This window comes from Mastigoproctus giganteus, chromosome 5 (assembly GCF_048544385.1).
Source record: "Mastigoproctus giganteus isolate SK-2022 chromosome 5, ASM4854438v1, whole genome shotgun sequence".
In the NCBI taxonomy this organism is placed as follows: domain Eukaryota; kingdom Metazoa; phylum Arthropoda; class Arachnida; order Uropygi; family Thelyphonidae; genus Mastigoproctus; species Mastigoproctus giganteus.
The window spans coordinates 178,706,037-178,722,851 of NC_143579.1; the positions used below are offsets into that span (position 1 = coordinate 178,706,037).

The 16,815-nt window shown below is 39.4% G+C and overlaps 1 protein-coding gene across 3 annotated transcripts in view; it reads left to right on the forward strand.

The window, feature by feature from the left end:
- The window catches only part of LOC150085875 (intraflagellar transport protein 22 homolog), a 100,141-nt gene that overhangs the window by 33,634 nt on the left and 49,692 nt on the right, over positions 1 to 16,815 (forward strand). For 2 of the 3 annotated variants that reach the window (XM_090373551.1, XM_090373552.1), the window contains exon 3: positions 1,653 to 1,742. The exons of the other annotated variant lie outside the window; for it this stretch is intronic. In XM_090373551.1, coding sequence (XP_090229677.1) covers positions 1,653 to 1,742 — 90 coding nt within the window. The remainder of the gene's footprint in view (positions 1 to 1,652; positions 1,743 to 16,815) is intronic. 3 annotated transcript variants of the gene reach the window in all.

The window sequence follows — 16,815 nt, forward strand, 5'->3', positions numbered from 1 at the left end:
TAAAATATGTCTCCCTTATCCCCAACAAGTTTTTCTCCATGCTCGTTATGGGAAAGAAAGGAAACGATGGTGTTCCATAGTGCCCCCTACCTAAAATTGGGAAAGAAAAAATTATCCTAGCAGCAAAGACCTTTTCCTCCCTCTAAAAATATTTAAACCGTTCAGTTTCCATGCCCCCCTTATTACAGTTTTCTGTCTGTGGTCCCCTTTAAATGTGCTGTGGCCCCCATTGAGAATAGCTGGTCTAAATGATGAAGCTAATACTGCATGCATGGCTCTCAAAACAACCAAATAAACCCTGGTATATAATATCTGTTATCCTTGGTGCAACATCAGAGTTTCACTGATAATAAAATAATAATAAAATGCATATCATCATATTTATGCATATTTGCTTTTCTTTCATTCTTTTATTATAATATGAACCAAAACTTTTCTGTGTTACTTTGTGATATAAAAATGTTCTTTCTGTCACATTTTGTATGTTTCTTATAAGGTACTCTCTCTGCATATTGTTATTTTTCAGTCATATCTTTCAAAGCCCAGGGGCTCACATCTCTCTCTCTCTCTCTCACAGGGTAACTCAGAAATTTTTTTTATTTTTTGGCTGGTGCAACATAAGCCTCAGGCTTCCTTGCACTATATGGCTAATAATAAAAAGCATTATTGATATGTTAATAATTTTTTGAATTTCCCTGTAAGGTCTTGCTTACATTTATTTCATTTGCTGTTATAATTTTGTAGTAACAGTAAAAAAGGAATATATGTAAATAAAGCTGTGAAATGTATTTACAAATATATTTTGAGTAATTTATTCTCTCTTCCTAATAATTTTGTGTTATGTATAACTTATTATCTGATAACAGTATATAATATAAAATAATATTATTAGTATTTAAGAATTAATAATAATGATAATTTGCAGTTTGGAGTTTCCACGGGCATGCAACAAAATTTTTTTATAAACCTATTAGCAATTTTGGCACATGCTTTCAAAAAAAAAGGTTTGCTAACCCTGATCTATGTAGTTCAGTGTTCTCCCCAGGACCTATCAAATGGCACTGTACTGCTCACTGATCTCAATCAGTATTAATTCGAACATACTATGCGATCAAGATCAATGCGACAGGAACATATAATGTTAAATTATGCAATTAATTTTTGATTTGGATCGTTTAAGTCACATTTATAAATAGCAGAAAATTTTATAATATTGCTAAGTATTACTCTTCCCCACCTGGCTACTTCATAATGCCACCCGGCTGGCAAAATTTTCTCGGGAGAGCACTGTAGTTTAAATTCTGCTGGCTGCAAAAAACAGATGAAAGGACAAGTAGCCCTGTGAATGTGCCAGATTTTACAGAGAAGCAAGTGTCCTTCATCCCCTTCCCCCCAACTCTCTGAGTAATATGAACTTCTCATATTTACTTCTCATTGTAGGCGCATTTTAGCCACAGTAGCTCTTGCGCCAAGAACTCTTAAATCAAATCAAATCAAATCAAACTTCTCATTGTGTGGAAAACTATATAGTTTTACAATATTAATGAACACTAACATTAATCACTATTAGCAAATTTTACAGGATTTATTCTTCATTTTTTGATATTAATGGTGCTTTGCTTTTCCGATTTGCCTTTCTCTGTAATACATAGAATCTTAGAGTTTGAAAGTGACAGCCTTAATATTAGTGGGAGGATTCTAAAAGCAGAAGTGGAGCTATGGGACTGCAGTGGTGATACAAAGTAAGATATTTTAAGCATTCAAAGGTTGAAATTTATGTAAAAAAACTTTTTATAGAAAATTTTCTGTTCCATTCTTAGTAACATTATGCCTGTTGAAAAGAAACCAACTTTATTTTTGATATAAACTAAAATCAAATTAGTTTTGCAGCTTAGAATATTATTATTAGTAGTATCAGGGGCTGGCCATCCCGAGGGTGCAAGGTGCATTACACCCGAATGGCAATGTTCAAGGGGCACCTGAAAACCTGAAACTTACATACACATATGAAGAAAATTTTAAAGGGGCACACCAAATTTCAGTTGACACCCGGGCGCCACATATCCTAGGAACACCCCTGAGTAGTAGTAATGGCAAGTGATGCAAGGAAGCAAGCTTATACAGCATCATCCAAAAAAAATTACCCACCTCATCTGTCCATCCTTTCTAATAATATGTCCAAGTCTTCCTTAAATTTATGCAAACTACTCACTTCCACAACAATAGACAATGCTGACCGGGCTAGCTGGGTGGGTAAAGTGCCTGCCTGGCAACCCAAAGGTCGCGGGTTCGAATCCCGCCTCAGGCTTGGATCAGAGTAGAAAATGCAAAAAAGCCTTGGAAGGTGCAATATGGCCACAGAAGCCGATGTGCCAACTAACAAAAAAAAAAAAAAAAAAAACCAGTAGAAATAGTTCCAACAGTCAGTTATTGTCTGGTGGAAAGCAAATTTTGTACATCTATCAACTATCCTTTTTCAATTTATGTCCCTTTATGTGTGTTAGCTGAGAGCGAGTTAGAATACCATCATCATTAAGTTTACTCAATCCATTGCTTTAAATTGCTCACCTGATTGAAGTGCTCAAGGCTTTACTTGAGCACTTCAATCAGGCCTTCTTGCAAGTGCCTAGTTTCCAAATGATGCAATTTACAGAACTGAAGTCTTTTGAGGTAAGAGTGCCCCTTTGTATTCTTTACTAATCTGGTTGCTCTTCTCTGCACCTATTTCAAGAGATCCACATCAGAGACATAACAAATCCTTTATTATGTTTTTGTAGCAGGATAGTGAGTCCCTTACATAACACCCATTTAAAGGTTAAGAAAGGCCCAATGAATTATTCACATTGGTAGGCATTATTTGGTTTCATAATAGAAATGTAGACTAAATTTTATCTAAAATTAGAATCTTATGATGGCTAAGTAGCTAAGTTTATAGGCAGTTATGAATGCTTCATAACCAGCTGTGTTTTTCAAAATATATTTTACATATTTTCAGCACTGTACATATTTCCAGATTGTGTATGCTTAATGTCATTAGTCCCTACATGAATAATAATATTCTCTTTCCCCCCCTTAAAATCTGACAGTTTGTTGGTGACATCATTAATAGTTGCTCCTGGCAGACATACCCTTGTTCTAGTCCACCTATCCTTATTACAAAAAATACAGGTAGCCCTTGTTTTGTGCCAGTCCAATTTGCGCTGATTTGCAATAGCGCCGGTCACTAACCACAAAGCCATTTTTATTTTTATTTATTTATTTTTCCAATTTTTTTTTTAGTTGAAAGTTTAAAATCGTCAGACAAAATTTATGGGCATCGTACTGTACTATGTATCATGCACTGTTCATGTGTTTATGTGATCAAGAACAATTGAGCTAACCAGCAATTAGCACATCCATATCAGAGACGAGAAAACTTCCCACCCTCAAAGTAGCCACTCGTGGAAGCGGGAGGTAAAGCATTCAGTTGGTTTTTGTTTATACCATGTATTACATGCGTTGGAAATTTATTACTAATTGTTCTATTAATAAGTTAAATAATCATTAATAGTAGTGATAGCCGTGTGCAGTTTTTGCTAGTCGTGTTATTAAGTTTTTAATTTAATTAGAATTAAAAGACGCCGTGTCTGGTAAAAGAAGTTCAATGAATACTAGTGAAAATGAAAGTGCGAAAAAGGCACATTGATCTATCACATCGGAAAATAAGATGGAGGTTATTCGGAGGATGAAAGCTGGTGAAAGCCGCCCTAATGTGTGTAGGGCTATGAATATGCCTCCATTGACTGTTACTACAATTATGAAGAATGCTGATAAAGTAAAACAATCGATTCAAAGTGCTACAAGAGTAAGTGCTACACAAATTAGTTACAACAGAAATAAGCTTTTGGAAAAAAGCTTATTTCTGCTGGAGTAATTGCTTTTTTTTTTTTTTTTTTATGTGAACCCCAAACACGAGAGGTATTAGAACCTATAGTACTTAGTACCGTGCTTGGGTTGGAGGTTGAGAAGACGAAAGAAGATATTTGTTGACATTGGACTTGAACTTCTGTAGATTGTAATTTTCAGGAAATACATATGAAGGAAGGTTGTTCCAGAAAACGGCAGTTGAATGAATAAATGAGGAAGATGAAAAGTTGGTTCTGTGGGTTTGAAGTTGGACAGTAAATGGATGTTGGCTGGTGGCGGCACGTGTTCGGACTGTTTTGAAAGAGAGAGCGGGAATTATAGAAGCCAATTCAGAAGAACAGTGCCCATGGAAATATCTGTAGAAGAGGCATGCAGCAGAAACAGTACGTCTATGAGAAAGCGAGTGGAGAGACTCTGTTAGAGATGAATCATTAATTAACCTAACTGCCCTCTTCTGAATGGAATCAAGAAGCCTGAGAGAGGTTTTGGGGGCACCACCCCAAATGTGGGAACAATATTCCATGGCAGGGCGGATTTGCGATTTATACAGAGTGAGCAGCTGTTTGGAAGAAAAGTAACGCCGAGAGCGAAAGAGAAAACCAAGTTTTTTAGATGCAGAGGAAGCAATATTTGTAATGTGCTTGTGCCAAGAGAGATTAGAAGTCAGGGTAATCCCCAAAAGAGATATATCCTTTTGCCTAGAAATTGGAGTGTCACTAAAGATAAGCATAGGAGCAGAAGAATCCTTTTTGCGAGATATAAGACAAGACTGAGTTTTAGAAGGGTTGAAATCAACTAAGTTGTCTTTGCCCCACTGGAGAATTACCTGAAGATCGGCATTTAAGGAATTGGTAGCAGATTTTCGAGAAGTTGAAGCTGATTGAGCAGGGCAAGGTTTCTCAAAATGGAAAGTTGAATGCAATGTGCTATCATCGGCAAAACTATGGATAGGATTTCCAGTCAATGGAAGAAGGTCATTGATATACAAGAGGAAAAGAGTGGGGGAAAGAACTGAACCTTGGGGGACACCGGCATTAGTGGAGAAGTTAGAAGACAGAGAGCCATCTACCATCACCCTCAGTGAGCGATCAGAGAGAAAACTGGATAACCAATTACTAAAAACAGTTGGCAAACCATAAGATGGAAGCTTGTTTAGAAGACCTTTATGCCAAACACGATCGAAAGCCTTTGAGATGTCAAGAGCAACTGCTTGTGTTTCACCGAACCTTTCCATTGAAGTAGTCCATAAATGGGTAACATAAGCCAGAATATCACCAGTGGATCGACACCGACGGAATCCATACTGGCGATCGTTGATCAGACGGAAGGTTTCTAGGTAGTTTAAGAGTTGGCGGTTAATTGATTTCTCCATTACTTTAGAAAGAGTAGAAGTAATTGCAATGGGACGATAATTGGATGGGAGGGATTTGTCACCCTTTTTAGGAACTGGCTGGATATGAGCAAATTTCCAAGCAGAAGGAAAAACACCTTTGGAATAAGAAAGTGAAAAAAGGCGGCAAAGAATAGGAGTAAGTTCAGGAGCACAGATTTTGAGAACAAATGGAGAAATACCATCAGGACCTGGAGCTTTCTTAGCATCAAGAGTCATCAAAATCCTTCTGATATCCTTTTGACGGAAGACCACAGGAGGCATTGAATGGACCGTGTTGGGAATGGTGGGAGGTGTTTTACCAAGTTCATTAATACATGAGCTGGAAGAAAAATGGGATGCTAGCAGGTCAGCTTTATCCTTGGCTGAAGTGACAACAGAACCATCTGGTTTGGACAGAGGTGGAAGCAGAGATGGGCAAAAGTTGCGGCCAATAGCTTTGGCAAGAGACCAGAATGCTCGGCTACCATTAGGGCAAGAAGCAAGTTTTCTACTCTTAGCCTGTTCAAACTCTAGTTTGGACTGATTAATAACTGCTTTACAATTGTTGCGAGCTTTGGTGTAGGCAGAAAATGAAACTGGAGAATTAGAAACAAGCCAATTACGATATGCAACATTCTTCTCTTGAACAGCCTTAGCACATTTATTGGAAAACCAAGGTTTAGATAAAGGACGAGATTTTAAAGTGGAGTGTGGGATAAAGGATTCCATTCCTGAAAGAATAATTTCACTGACACGATCTGAGCAAACGTTGACATCAGGAGTTTTGAAACAGTAATCCGACCAAGGAAAAGAAGAAAAGAAGTCTCGCAGGTCATCCCATTTTGCATTCTTGTAATGCCAAACAACACGAGGTTGGGAATAGCCATGAGATAAAGGTTCCATTGGAGAAGAGGCAATCACCAAGTTGTGATCTGAAGTGCCTAAAGGACCTCTCACTTCGACCGTGTACTTAGAAGGGTTGTTTGTGAGAAAAAGATCAAGCGTATTGGCTGTATGATTCGGATTGTCCGGTATTCTTGTAGGTAAATGAACAATCTGTGCTAGGTCATTAGTAATTGCAAAAGCCTCAGCATCTCGACCTGCTGGGTCGGTGTGACTAGAAAACGGAAGCCAGCTGGAGTTGTGAACATTAAAATCACCAAGGAAAATTACCTCACTGTTAGGAAAGTTGGACTGGAGAAAGTCAAGTTGCAACGAGAGGAAGTCAAAGAGCTCCAAGTGATTAGTGGAGTTGGGAGAACGGTAGAGACAACAGATGAATTTGACACAATGAGGTAGAGAGATTTTAAGCCAGAGAAGATCAAAGAGAGGAGATTCCAAATTGCCAAGTCTCTGACAGGGAATATCAGAACGGACATATGCACAAGTACCACCTTTGAGGCGAAAGGAATCATACAGCGAATAATTTGGGCATCTGAGATGAACAGTAGTTGAATCAACCGATAACTGAGATTCTGTCAGAAAAAGTACATGGGGTTTGGCAGACTGCAAGTGGAAATGGACATCGTTGAGATTAGAATTGAGACCACGTATATTTGTGAAATGAATTAGGAAATCCTTGGGAGGTTTAGATCTTTTCGCAGATAAGCTTGTTCTATTAGTTTGACAATTCATGGTGTATTCAATAGTAAGAAAAAGTGGGTGGGACATGCTGTATGAAGTAATGAAATTTTTGGATATGGCGTACATGTGGGAAGAATATACCCAGATCCTTGACATAACGTGGCCTCGACAATGCTCCCCGCATACACACTACTCGGACTCCCTCCAGTCACTGTCTGGCAGAGTAGAGGTAGCAAGATTATACACTAGCTGATCCGGAAGCCTCCTAGAGAGTTACCAATAGGTTCGGTCCGGTGTACTAACTAGCGGCCGGCCTGCGAAAACCGTTTTAGAGCTGTACCCTCGAAATGTAAGGAATATTGGATCTCGCCACAACGTTCATCATAACCTCAAAAGTCATCAATCATACTGCATGATGGAAGAGATAGGGAAGGGTTGACCGGACCTTAGCTCTAGAGACTAAACATGGGTTCCACCACTTCAAGCCTCCAATAAGCAAAGTGGTGGTATTTCACCGGTTGATGAGAGTCATCTACCACCTAGTACTGCCTGGTAACATAGAGGGGCGGCATTCCTCCATGTGGTGTGGGCGCCACACCTCGACCCCTGCTTACGTTGGTTCACACCTGGGTGGTCACCCACCATGTGCTTGTGCATGGAGGTTATACCCAGGATTACTAACAGTCCCACCATCGTGAAGGTGCAAGCAGAGGATTTGGTTGTCACAGACCGTCCGGACTTCGCCGAAATTGGGTCCACTTGACTTGAGTGTCACCCGAATATCAGTTCCATCAGCGTTTTAGACTCCAAGGCAGCAAGTACAGCTTGTCTGGCATATCTGAGAGAATGTCTGTGACAACCTCAAGGACCAAATTGCTGACACTTTGGGTCGATGATTTGAACAAAAAAAACATCCCTTGACTCAAGCTGTAATAACTGAAAAGGCTAAGTCAATTTTTGAAGACTTAAAGAAGAAAGGTCAGTGCAATGAAATATTTTTGGCTAGCAAGAGATGGTGCATGAGATTTAAAGCAAGAACCAAATGCAGAAGTGTGAAAATTACTGGTGAGGCAGCAAGTGCAGATGTTGTGGCGGCTGCCGCATTCCCTGCAGAGTTTCAGGCCATAGTACAGGAGAGTGATTACCCTTCAGATCTTATCTTCAATGTTGATGAACGGACCTTTATTGGAAAAAGTTGCCCTCAAGAACCTTCATTGCCCATGAAGAAAAGTTGGCTCCTGGATTTAAAGCATCAAAAGACAGGCTGACACTTTTGTTGGAAGCAAATGTGTCAGGCAGTTTAAAATTGAAGCCAATGTTGGTGTACCATTCAGAAACACTACGTGTTATGAAAGGTTTAAACAAAGCCATGTTGCCTGTGTAATGGAAGTCAAACAAGAAGTCTGGGGTGACATAGGTGGTCTTCTTGGATTGGTACACCAACTATTTTTGCCCTACCGTTCTCAAATTCTGCAATGACAAAAATTTACCAACCAAGGCTATTCTTCTTTTGGACAATGCCCCTGGACATCCTACAAATCTGGGTGAAGTCAGAATGCCTCTTAAAGTTAATGTTGTCTTCATGCCCCCTAATACAACATCAGTTTTGCAATCCATGGACCAGGGGGTAATAGCCACCTATAAAGCTTATTACCTGTGGCAAACATTTACAGAAATGGTGAAAGCTTTGGACGCGTCCAACATTACCATCAGAGAATATTGGCGGTTGTTTGATGTCTTAAAGAGCATCAATCACATTAACACAGCCTGGCAAGAAATGACTGTCAATTGTCTAAATGGAGTATGGCATAAACTTCTCCCAGACCTTATGCATGACTTTGGAGGATTCAAGCCACAACAGAATGTTGTAGAAGGTATCAGCAGGCTGGCACAAGAGGAAGGGTTAGAAGAAGTTACAGTTGAAGATGTAACGGAGCTCTTGAAGAGTTAGCTGCAAAACTTAGCCAACAGTAGGAGGAAGAGACAGAAGAAGACTCTCCTCTAAAAATTATAAAGACCAGTGATCTACAACGGATCCTTGCAAGTGTAGAGCCCCTCACTAATGAGCTCTGTGCAATTGATCACTACTGGGAGAGGAGTGCCACAGTGAAAAGGGGTGTCATATCAACCCTGAGCCAGTATTTTGAAATTCTTAAAGAAAGGAAGAAGAAATCCAGGCAATCAACACTTGATCCTTTCTTTCAAAAAAAAAAAAAAAGGCAATCTTCTCAACCAGGGCCATCAACAGAACATCATCAGCCAGGGCCGCCAACATCAGATTCTCAACCAGGAGCTTCAAGAGCCAACTAAAACTTTACGACACTGTCAAAATGTTTTATGTATGTATTAATTTATTTTTTATTTACATGTACGTACTTATTATATTTATGAAGGTTAAAAATAAAACACTTTTTTAATTAAAAAAGTTCATTTCTTTGCTTTAAATATACCAGTAGCAAAAGGGGTAGGAAAAGTTTTGGTGCCCGGAACCTAACTCTGTGATTTTCCATTGCCTCCATGATATAAAGGGATCCATTTGCACCAATTCCATTTGTGCCTGTCCCTCCAGGAACATAATCTCGGCATAAATTGAGGGCTACCTGTGTTTCCCATTTCCCTGACAATGGAGTCTCCTAATAGAACTAAGTCCTTTTGAACCAGAGTAGTTTGCACTTGGTTATTCTGTTCTGGGGTCCGAATTGGGAGTGCATCACTTGGTAAGTTGCTAGAGTCTTGAGTCCTTGACGAGCTCCTAGTTACTTTATTTTCAAGGGTAAGCACCCGTTTTTTCAGTGACTCTAATTGTTCTAGCAATGCACCAAATTGTAACTTAAGATCGGTGCACTCCTTACAACAGTGACAAAGAAAAGAATCTCCAAGTGAGCTAGGATTATCCACTAGGTCGACCTTGGAATACATGCTACAGGTTCTGCAAAGGATAAAATCATGACTCACATGGAAATTGCCATCGGCTATTTCCGTATGAGTCCTGGGGTACCCTCTGACGAAGTGTTCAAGGCAGATCTTGTAGTAACCATTATGAAATTTACTAATTATTAATAAAACAAACTTGCAAAAAATTATATATATATAATATGAAAAATAAATCAAATTATTACGGGGGAAAAAACTTATTAAAATAAACTTTACAATATTCTAAAAAACCTATGAAATCCTGCTTTAATCCCCTCTTATCTATGCTTCTTTAATGTCGCTATGAAGAGCTGTAATAGGCATGTCTGCTCGTCACTATGTCTAAATACATCACGTCTAAACACAGGTTGTAAGATACTCTGCAACTTCTAAAATGAAATAAAAAATAACTGCAACCTACCATTAGCAGTTGAATATAATATTAAAATGGTAGCATAATAATTATGCCGGCATAGTGGGAAAACAAATTTCAAAACCGGCAGCACTGTTTTGGTTACCATGACATTAGCATTAGTAGAGGCATATGATACAAGAAAGCAAGCATATTAGCATTAGCATTTAGTAGAGGCATATGATGCAAGAAAGCAAGCTTATGCAGCATCAGCCAAAAAAACCCCCCCGCCATTTCATCCCTCCATTCGTTCCAAATGCCTGTCCAGCTCAGCCTCAAATTTATTTAGGCTATTAGCTTCAACAACAAAAGATGGAAGCCTGTTCCACCAATCAACTGTCTGCTGGCTAAAGGCAAATTTCTGCACATCTATTCTACAACTATCCTTCCTCAATTTGAAACTGTGCCCCTTCAGGTTCTTAGTGTGAGCAAGACGAAGAATCCCATCAGCATTCAGCTTGCTCAACCCATTCAAGGCCTTATACACCTCAATCAGATAACCTTGCAGGTGCCTACTCTCCAGGTGCTGCAATTTGCAGAACTTAAGCCTTTTTTGGTAAGAGCATCCCTTTGTTCCCCTCACCAATCTTGTTGCCTTTCTTTGTACTCGTTCGAGCAACTCTACAGCCTTTCTAAAATGAGGCCTCCAGACCTGTACACAGTACTCTAGGTGTGGCCTGACCAATGCCTTGTATAATGGGATTATCACCTCCCTGTCCCTGCTCGCAAAATTCTTATATATCATTGACAAGACTCCATAACCTGCCCTGGCAGCCTGTCTGCACTGCTCAGCGAACTTCATATTTGGCTGCACAATTACCCCAGGTCTTTTTCATTTTTCACTTCCCTGAGTGTAATACCACCCAGTTGGTATGTTTCTCTTCAGTTATTGCTACCCATAAATAGTGTCTTCCGGAGAAGAGCGGCTTTATCAAGGAATAACCCTTGATTTCGTTATTTGTTCTTAATATTTATATATATTACTGTATTAATTTTTTTTTTTTTTTTTTGAGAGAAGTTTCTTCCTTGCCTAAATTGCCTTGTGTTTTGGACGCAGAGTTTTTGCGTCTTTTCTGGAGACTTGTTTCAGGTTTCGCCTGGCCGAGTGGGAGAGATGGACCTCCCCTCTCCCACTTCGAACTCTGTCTGGGTTGCCTGAAATGATTTTCTGTGTTAAATTGTGTGTATTTTGTAAATACTGTAATTATCTTGTTAATATCATGGTGCTCTTGTTTGATTTGCTGTTTGCTCTCAGAATTGAGAGTAACTGATTTTATTGTGTTTTTGAATCAGCAGTTGTTAATCTTAAATGTTTATATTGTACATTACTTGTGTAGTTAGCTCATTATTATGTTGAAGAGACAGTTATTCTATTCTTGCGTTGTCTGTTTGGCTCTGAGGAGTGGGATGGACCTCTCCCTGCTCGCTCAGATCCAACCTTCAGTTGGCTGCTCTGGTTGAGTGAGATGATTTTCCTCTCCAGGCTGTTTTACTGCTGGGGCTGCTGGCTGCTTCTCTTGCTGCTTGTGTTTTGATTTAATTTTGTTTTCCTGCTGGGCTGATTATTTGTTGTATTTTTCTTTTCCTGCCTGATTGCAGCTGCAATCAGTTGGGTTTTTGCTAGTACCATATAGTTCTTGGTCTAGCATTTTTAGTTGTAAATGGGTTTTGGTTCTGAGGGGTGGGATGGACCTCTCCCTGCCCTCTCAGATCCAATTGCTTTGTTGGCTGACTGGTTGGAGGCGTCGTTCTCCTCCTCCAGTCTTGCCATTATTTTCTTTTCTACTGCCAGTTGCAGTGGAAATGTATAGTTTTAGCTTTTGTTCAGCCCTGCAGGTTGAGTTTTTTTTTTTAATGCTTACCTATGCATTATTGTTAATTCTACGTGTCTTGTTATTTGAAACAAGTTTTGTTTTTCGCAGCTTGTGGTAGCAGCTTTGCACTTGCTGGTTTTGTACATATGTTTATATGTTGTTGTTGTTGTTGTTTTGGTTTTTAGGAGCATTAGCAACTTAGGCCATATTGCTCCGGGATATGCGGTGGTCATTCCCTGACCTTTCCGCATCATCTGTATTTGGTGGTGACGGGCTCGAACCCCGGTCTAATCAAGAAGCGTGTGCTACGCACTGCTGCTCCTTCCCACCTGGCTACGGAGGCGCCCACATATGTTTATAGATTAGATTACTTGTGCAGAGACATTTTCTCTACATATTCATTAATTATTGTTTAATACTTAACTTATTATTTTGATTTTGATTTGTTATTCTTAGATTTAAATTTAGAATTGCTTTTGATTCGGTTAACTAATTTATTTGTACAGTATTTATTGGTTTTGCCTTTGGCATATCTTTGCCTTGGGCGAGTTCTGCTTGTCTCTTTGTGTTTTGTATATATGTTTCTGCATTTCTTCTGATTGACTATTTCTGTTAATTTCTTGGTTGACTAGTTTTTCAGCTAAGATTTTAATTACTTATTTTGTAAATATTGTATATTTTACTCTGCTTATGCAGTGTAATTTGTTAATATGTTAATAAATTTGTTTACTGCTATGTTTCATATCGGTGACATAAGTATTTATTATTTAACTTAATTTATTCTTTTAAGTGGCTATCTAATAGCCACTTGTACGTTACCCATGTTCTTTCCCTGAGCCTTTTCTTTATCCCCTTGTCGGTGCAGGTTGGGCTTCCTTCCCGGCTAGGAGAATCTTTCTTTCAAAATTACAAGCCTTCAGGCTTCAAAATTTTACCTCTTCAAGCTCTCTCGCTTGTTACATTTTCCAACTAGTGTTTTCCTCTTTCCTATTTCTTCTTTTTCCTGAGAGAGTGTTTTGCTCACTTTTCTTCTTCTACTTTCTTTTCTCCTGCTTTATCCTCCCTATTCCTTATTTATTATAACCGGGATTCCACTTGTTGGAATCCCACTTAGTGTAATTTAGATAGTTCTTGGAGCGCCTCCACGTGGCTAGAGACGGGAGTCAGGATGCAGGTAGCTTACTCCCTGCCTCCCGGCTGCTAAGACTCCAGGGCCGGCAAACAACAACCATCACAACACACATATATACTTACACACACACACACTTACACACACTTGCCGGCTATAAATAACCTACAGATGCTACAGCGGTATATAGGGGTAACCCTGGAGGCCGCAATCTGGAGGACAAGGATACCTTGTCCCTACCCATATGCAGTACTTTGCATTTGTCAATGTTAAACTCCAGTTGCCACTTTTCAGCCCATTTTCCCAACTTATCTAGATCCAGTTGGAGTAGCATACTGTAATTACTGCCGTTAACAACCCTGCCAACCTTTGTATCATCTGCAAACTTGGACAATAAGCCTGATATACCTTCATCAATATCATCAATAAATATGCAAAACAACAATGGGCCCAACACCGAACCCTGGGGAACTCCACTAATAATATTTGTCCACGAAGAGCATTGATTACCACTTTCTGTCGTCTCCCACTCAATCATCCCTTTATACATTGTAGCAGCTTACCCTTGATGCCATACCTCTCCAATTTGTGCAGCAGTCTTCCATGTGCAACAGTATCAAAAGCTTTCCTAAAATCCAAGTATATGATATCAAAATTATTTTTGGCATTCAGTTCCTTTGTGACCACCTCATAGTAACCAATCAAATTGGTCAGACCAGACCTCCCTTTGACAAACCCATGCTGTGTCTTAACTATTACTGCAGTCTTGTCTAGTTGATTCTGCAATGCTTCTTTAACCAGTGATTCCATTATTTTCCTTGGGAACACAAGTTAAACTAACAGGTCTTAGTTATTTGTATCACCTTTTGAACCTCCTTTGTGAATTGGTGATACATTTGCACACCTCCAGTCCATGGGGACCTCCCCTGACTCCAAGGAAGCTCTCATAATTATGGCTAAGGGTTTGCTTACTTCCTTTGCTGCCTCTTTTAATATAACCTCTTTTAATATAACAGTTGAAGTTAAACATAACTTCGTTATGTTTAACTTCAACAATTTCTCCTCCACTTTGCTCTCAGTTATTACAAAATCACTTAGCTCCCTGTAAGCATTTGATAAACTTCTGGCACTCCCTTCATTGATTAACTCCTCATGTGTGAATGTAGATGCAAAATACTCATTCAGTTTATCATCTACCTGAGCATAATCATCAGTAGTCAACTCATCTATGTTAAGTGGTCCAATCTGGTTTATCCCTTTCCTTCTAGAGTTTACATAAGTAAAGAACTCCTTGCTGTTTTTCTTTGCATCCTTTGCCAAAGATTTCTCATAACCTGCTTTTGCTTTCCTAACCTCCTTTGTGACTTGATTACTGACTAGTTTATACCTGCCATAGGCTTCTGTGTTGCCTGATACTTTATATGCATCCTATACATTCTTCTACTTTGCCACTATCCTCATTAATTCATCTGACATCCATTTAGGCATAAACCTTGAACAGTATTTCTTAGTTGGAATGAAAAGCCTAGTGGCCTCCAAAATTAATTCCCTGAAGGACTCCCATTTAGAATTCACTGTTGGTAACATCATCAGTTGATCCACTGTACAGAATTTAAAAACTGTCTGAGGCCTCTGTAGTCACCTTTGCGAAAGAAAAAGCCCTTCCCTTTAGCCTTGACGGTAGTTACATCTTTAAATAATTCCCACATAAATACATTGTGATTACTGTCGCCCAGTTGTGTCTTTATCTTCAGATTCTTATTGCATGACGAATCACTACTAATAATCAGATCAAGAGTATTACTCCCTCTGGTTGCCTCTCAAACATGTTGCTGTAGAAAACAGTCATTCAATAAACAGCATCAGCCAAAAAAAAAAAAAAAAAACCTTCCCATTCCACTCATTCATTCCAAATGTTTGTCTAGGTCTGCCTTGAATTTATTTAAGCTGTCAATTTCTATGAGAGATGGAAGTTTGTTCCAGCAATCAACACCTGCTGGCTAAAGGCAAATTTTTGCACATCTGTTCTACAACTCGCTTTCCTAAATTTGAATTTATGTCCCCTCAGACAATTATTCTGGGCAAGAGAAAGAATCCCATCAGCGTTGAGCTTGCTCACACCATTCAAGGCTTTATACACCTCTGTCAGATCACCTCTCAGGTGTCTAGGCTCCAGACACTGCAATTTGCAGAACTTAAGCCTTTGTTTGTAAGAGCAACCCCTTGTTCCATTCAACAATCTTGTTGCCCTTCTCTGTACTTATTCCAGCAGCTCTACATCTTTCCTAAAATGAGGCCTCTAGTCCTGTATACACTACTCAGTGTGTGGCCTGACCATTGCCTTATAAAAGAGGATATTCACCTCATGCTAGAAAAATTCCTGTATATCATTGACTAGACACCATGAGCTACTCTTGTAGACTGTCTGCGCTGCTCAAAAAAATTCATATCTGACTGCACAATTACCCCCAAGTCTTTTTCATTCTCTACCACACAGTTGATACATTACTCTGGGTTACTGCTATCCATATGCAGTACTTTACATTTGTCAATGTTAAATTTCAGTTGCCACCTCTCAGCCCATCTGCTCAACTTTTCTCGGTCCTGTTGTGGTTGTGTACTGTCCTTATTGTCTTTAACAACCCTATCAACCTTCGTATCATCTGTAAACTTAGACATTAAGCCTGGTATACCTTCATCAATATTATTAATGAATACAGAAAAGAACAATGGACCCAACACCGAACCCTGGGGACTCCACTAATAACATTTTCGAGGCAGTGTTAGGTGGGTCGGAAAACTGCTAGCTTGGGGGGAGACAAAGACCAGTAGATTGACAGTAGCCACTGGCAGAGGTGAAAGAGATTCTTGCACTGCTTCTATTAGAATGAGCAGAAGCCTGAAAAACAAGATGCATGATATTTCAGAGACTGCTGGGAGCCATTGCGGTACAAGTAAACACATGGGTTGTGTTAGGGTAGCTAAGAATAGAAACAGGTGCAGGTATACTTGCGTGTACACCAATGCTAGGAGTTTAGTAAATAAATTTGATGAATTTGAGGTATTGCTCAAAACATCAAAGGCAGATATTGTTGGGATATCAGAGAGGTGGTGTCACACAGATATAAGGGATGCAGAACTGGAATTTGGGGAGTACAATGTCTACAGAAAGGATAGACAGGATAGGAAGGGGGGAGGGGTTATGCTATTAGTTAAGAAACACATAAAAACCAAGGAAGTGAAGCCAGTCGACATCGCTGGACAGTGCAGTGTTGAGTCAGTTTGGTGTGACATAAGCATTGGGAGATCAAAATTGAGAGTAGGAGTGTGCTATAGGCCTAATGACTCTGATGAGTATAATAAGAAACTGTACAGGGAAATAGAGTGGGCCAGTAAATCAGAGAGTCTTATAATGGGAGATTTTAATTTCCCAGATACTGACTGGAATTTGGGGGCTGGTCACTCACACACTAGCAGGGCTTTTGTGGATTTATTGGATGATTGTTTTCTACATCAGCATGTTCGGGAGGCAACTAGAGGGAGTAATACTCTTGATTTGATTATCAGCAGTGATTCTTCATGCATTAAGAATCTGCAGATAAATGAACCACTAGGTGGCAGTGATCACAGTGTGCTGAAGTGGGATTTACTCAAAGAGGTAACTACCATTAGGGGTAAAGGGAAG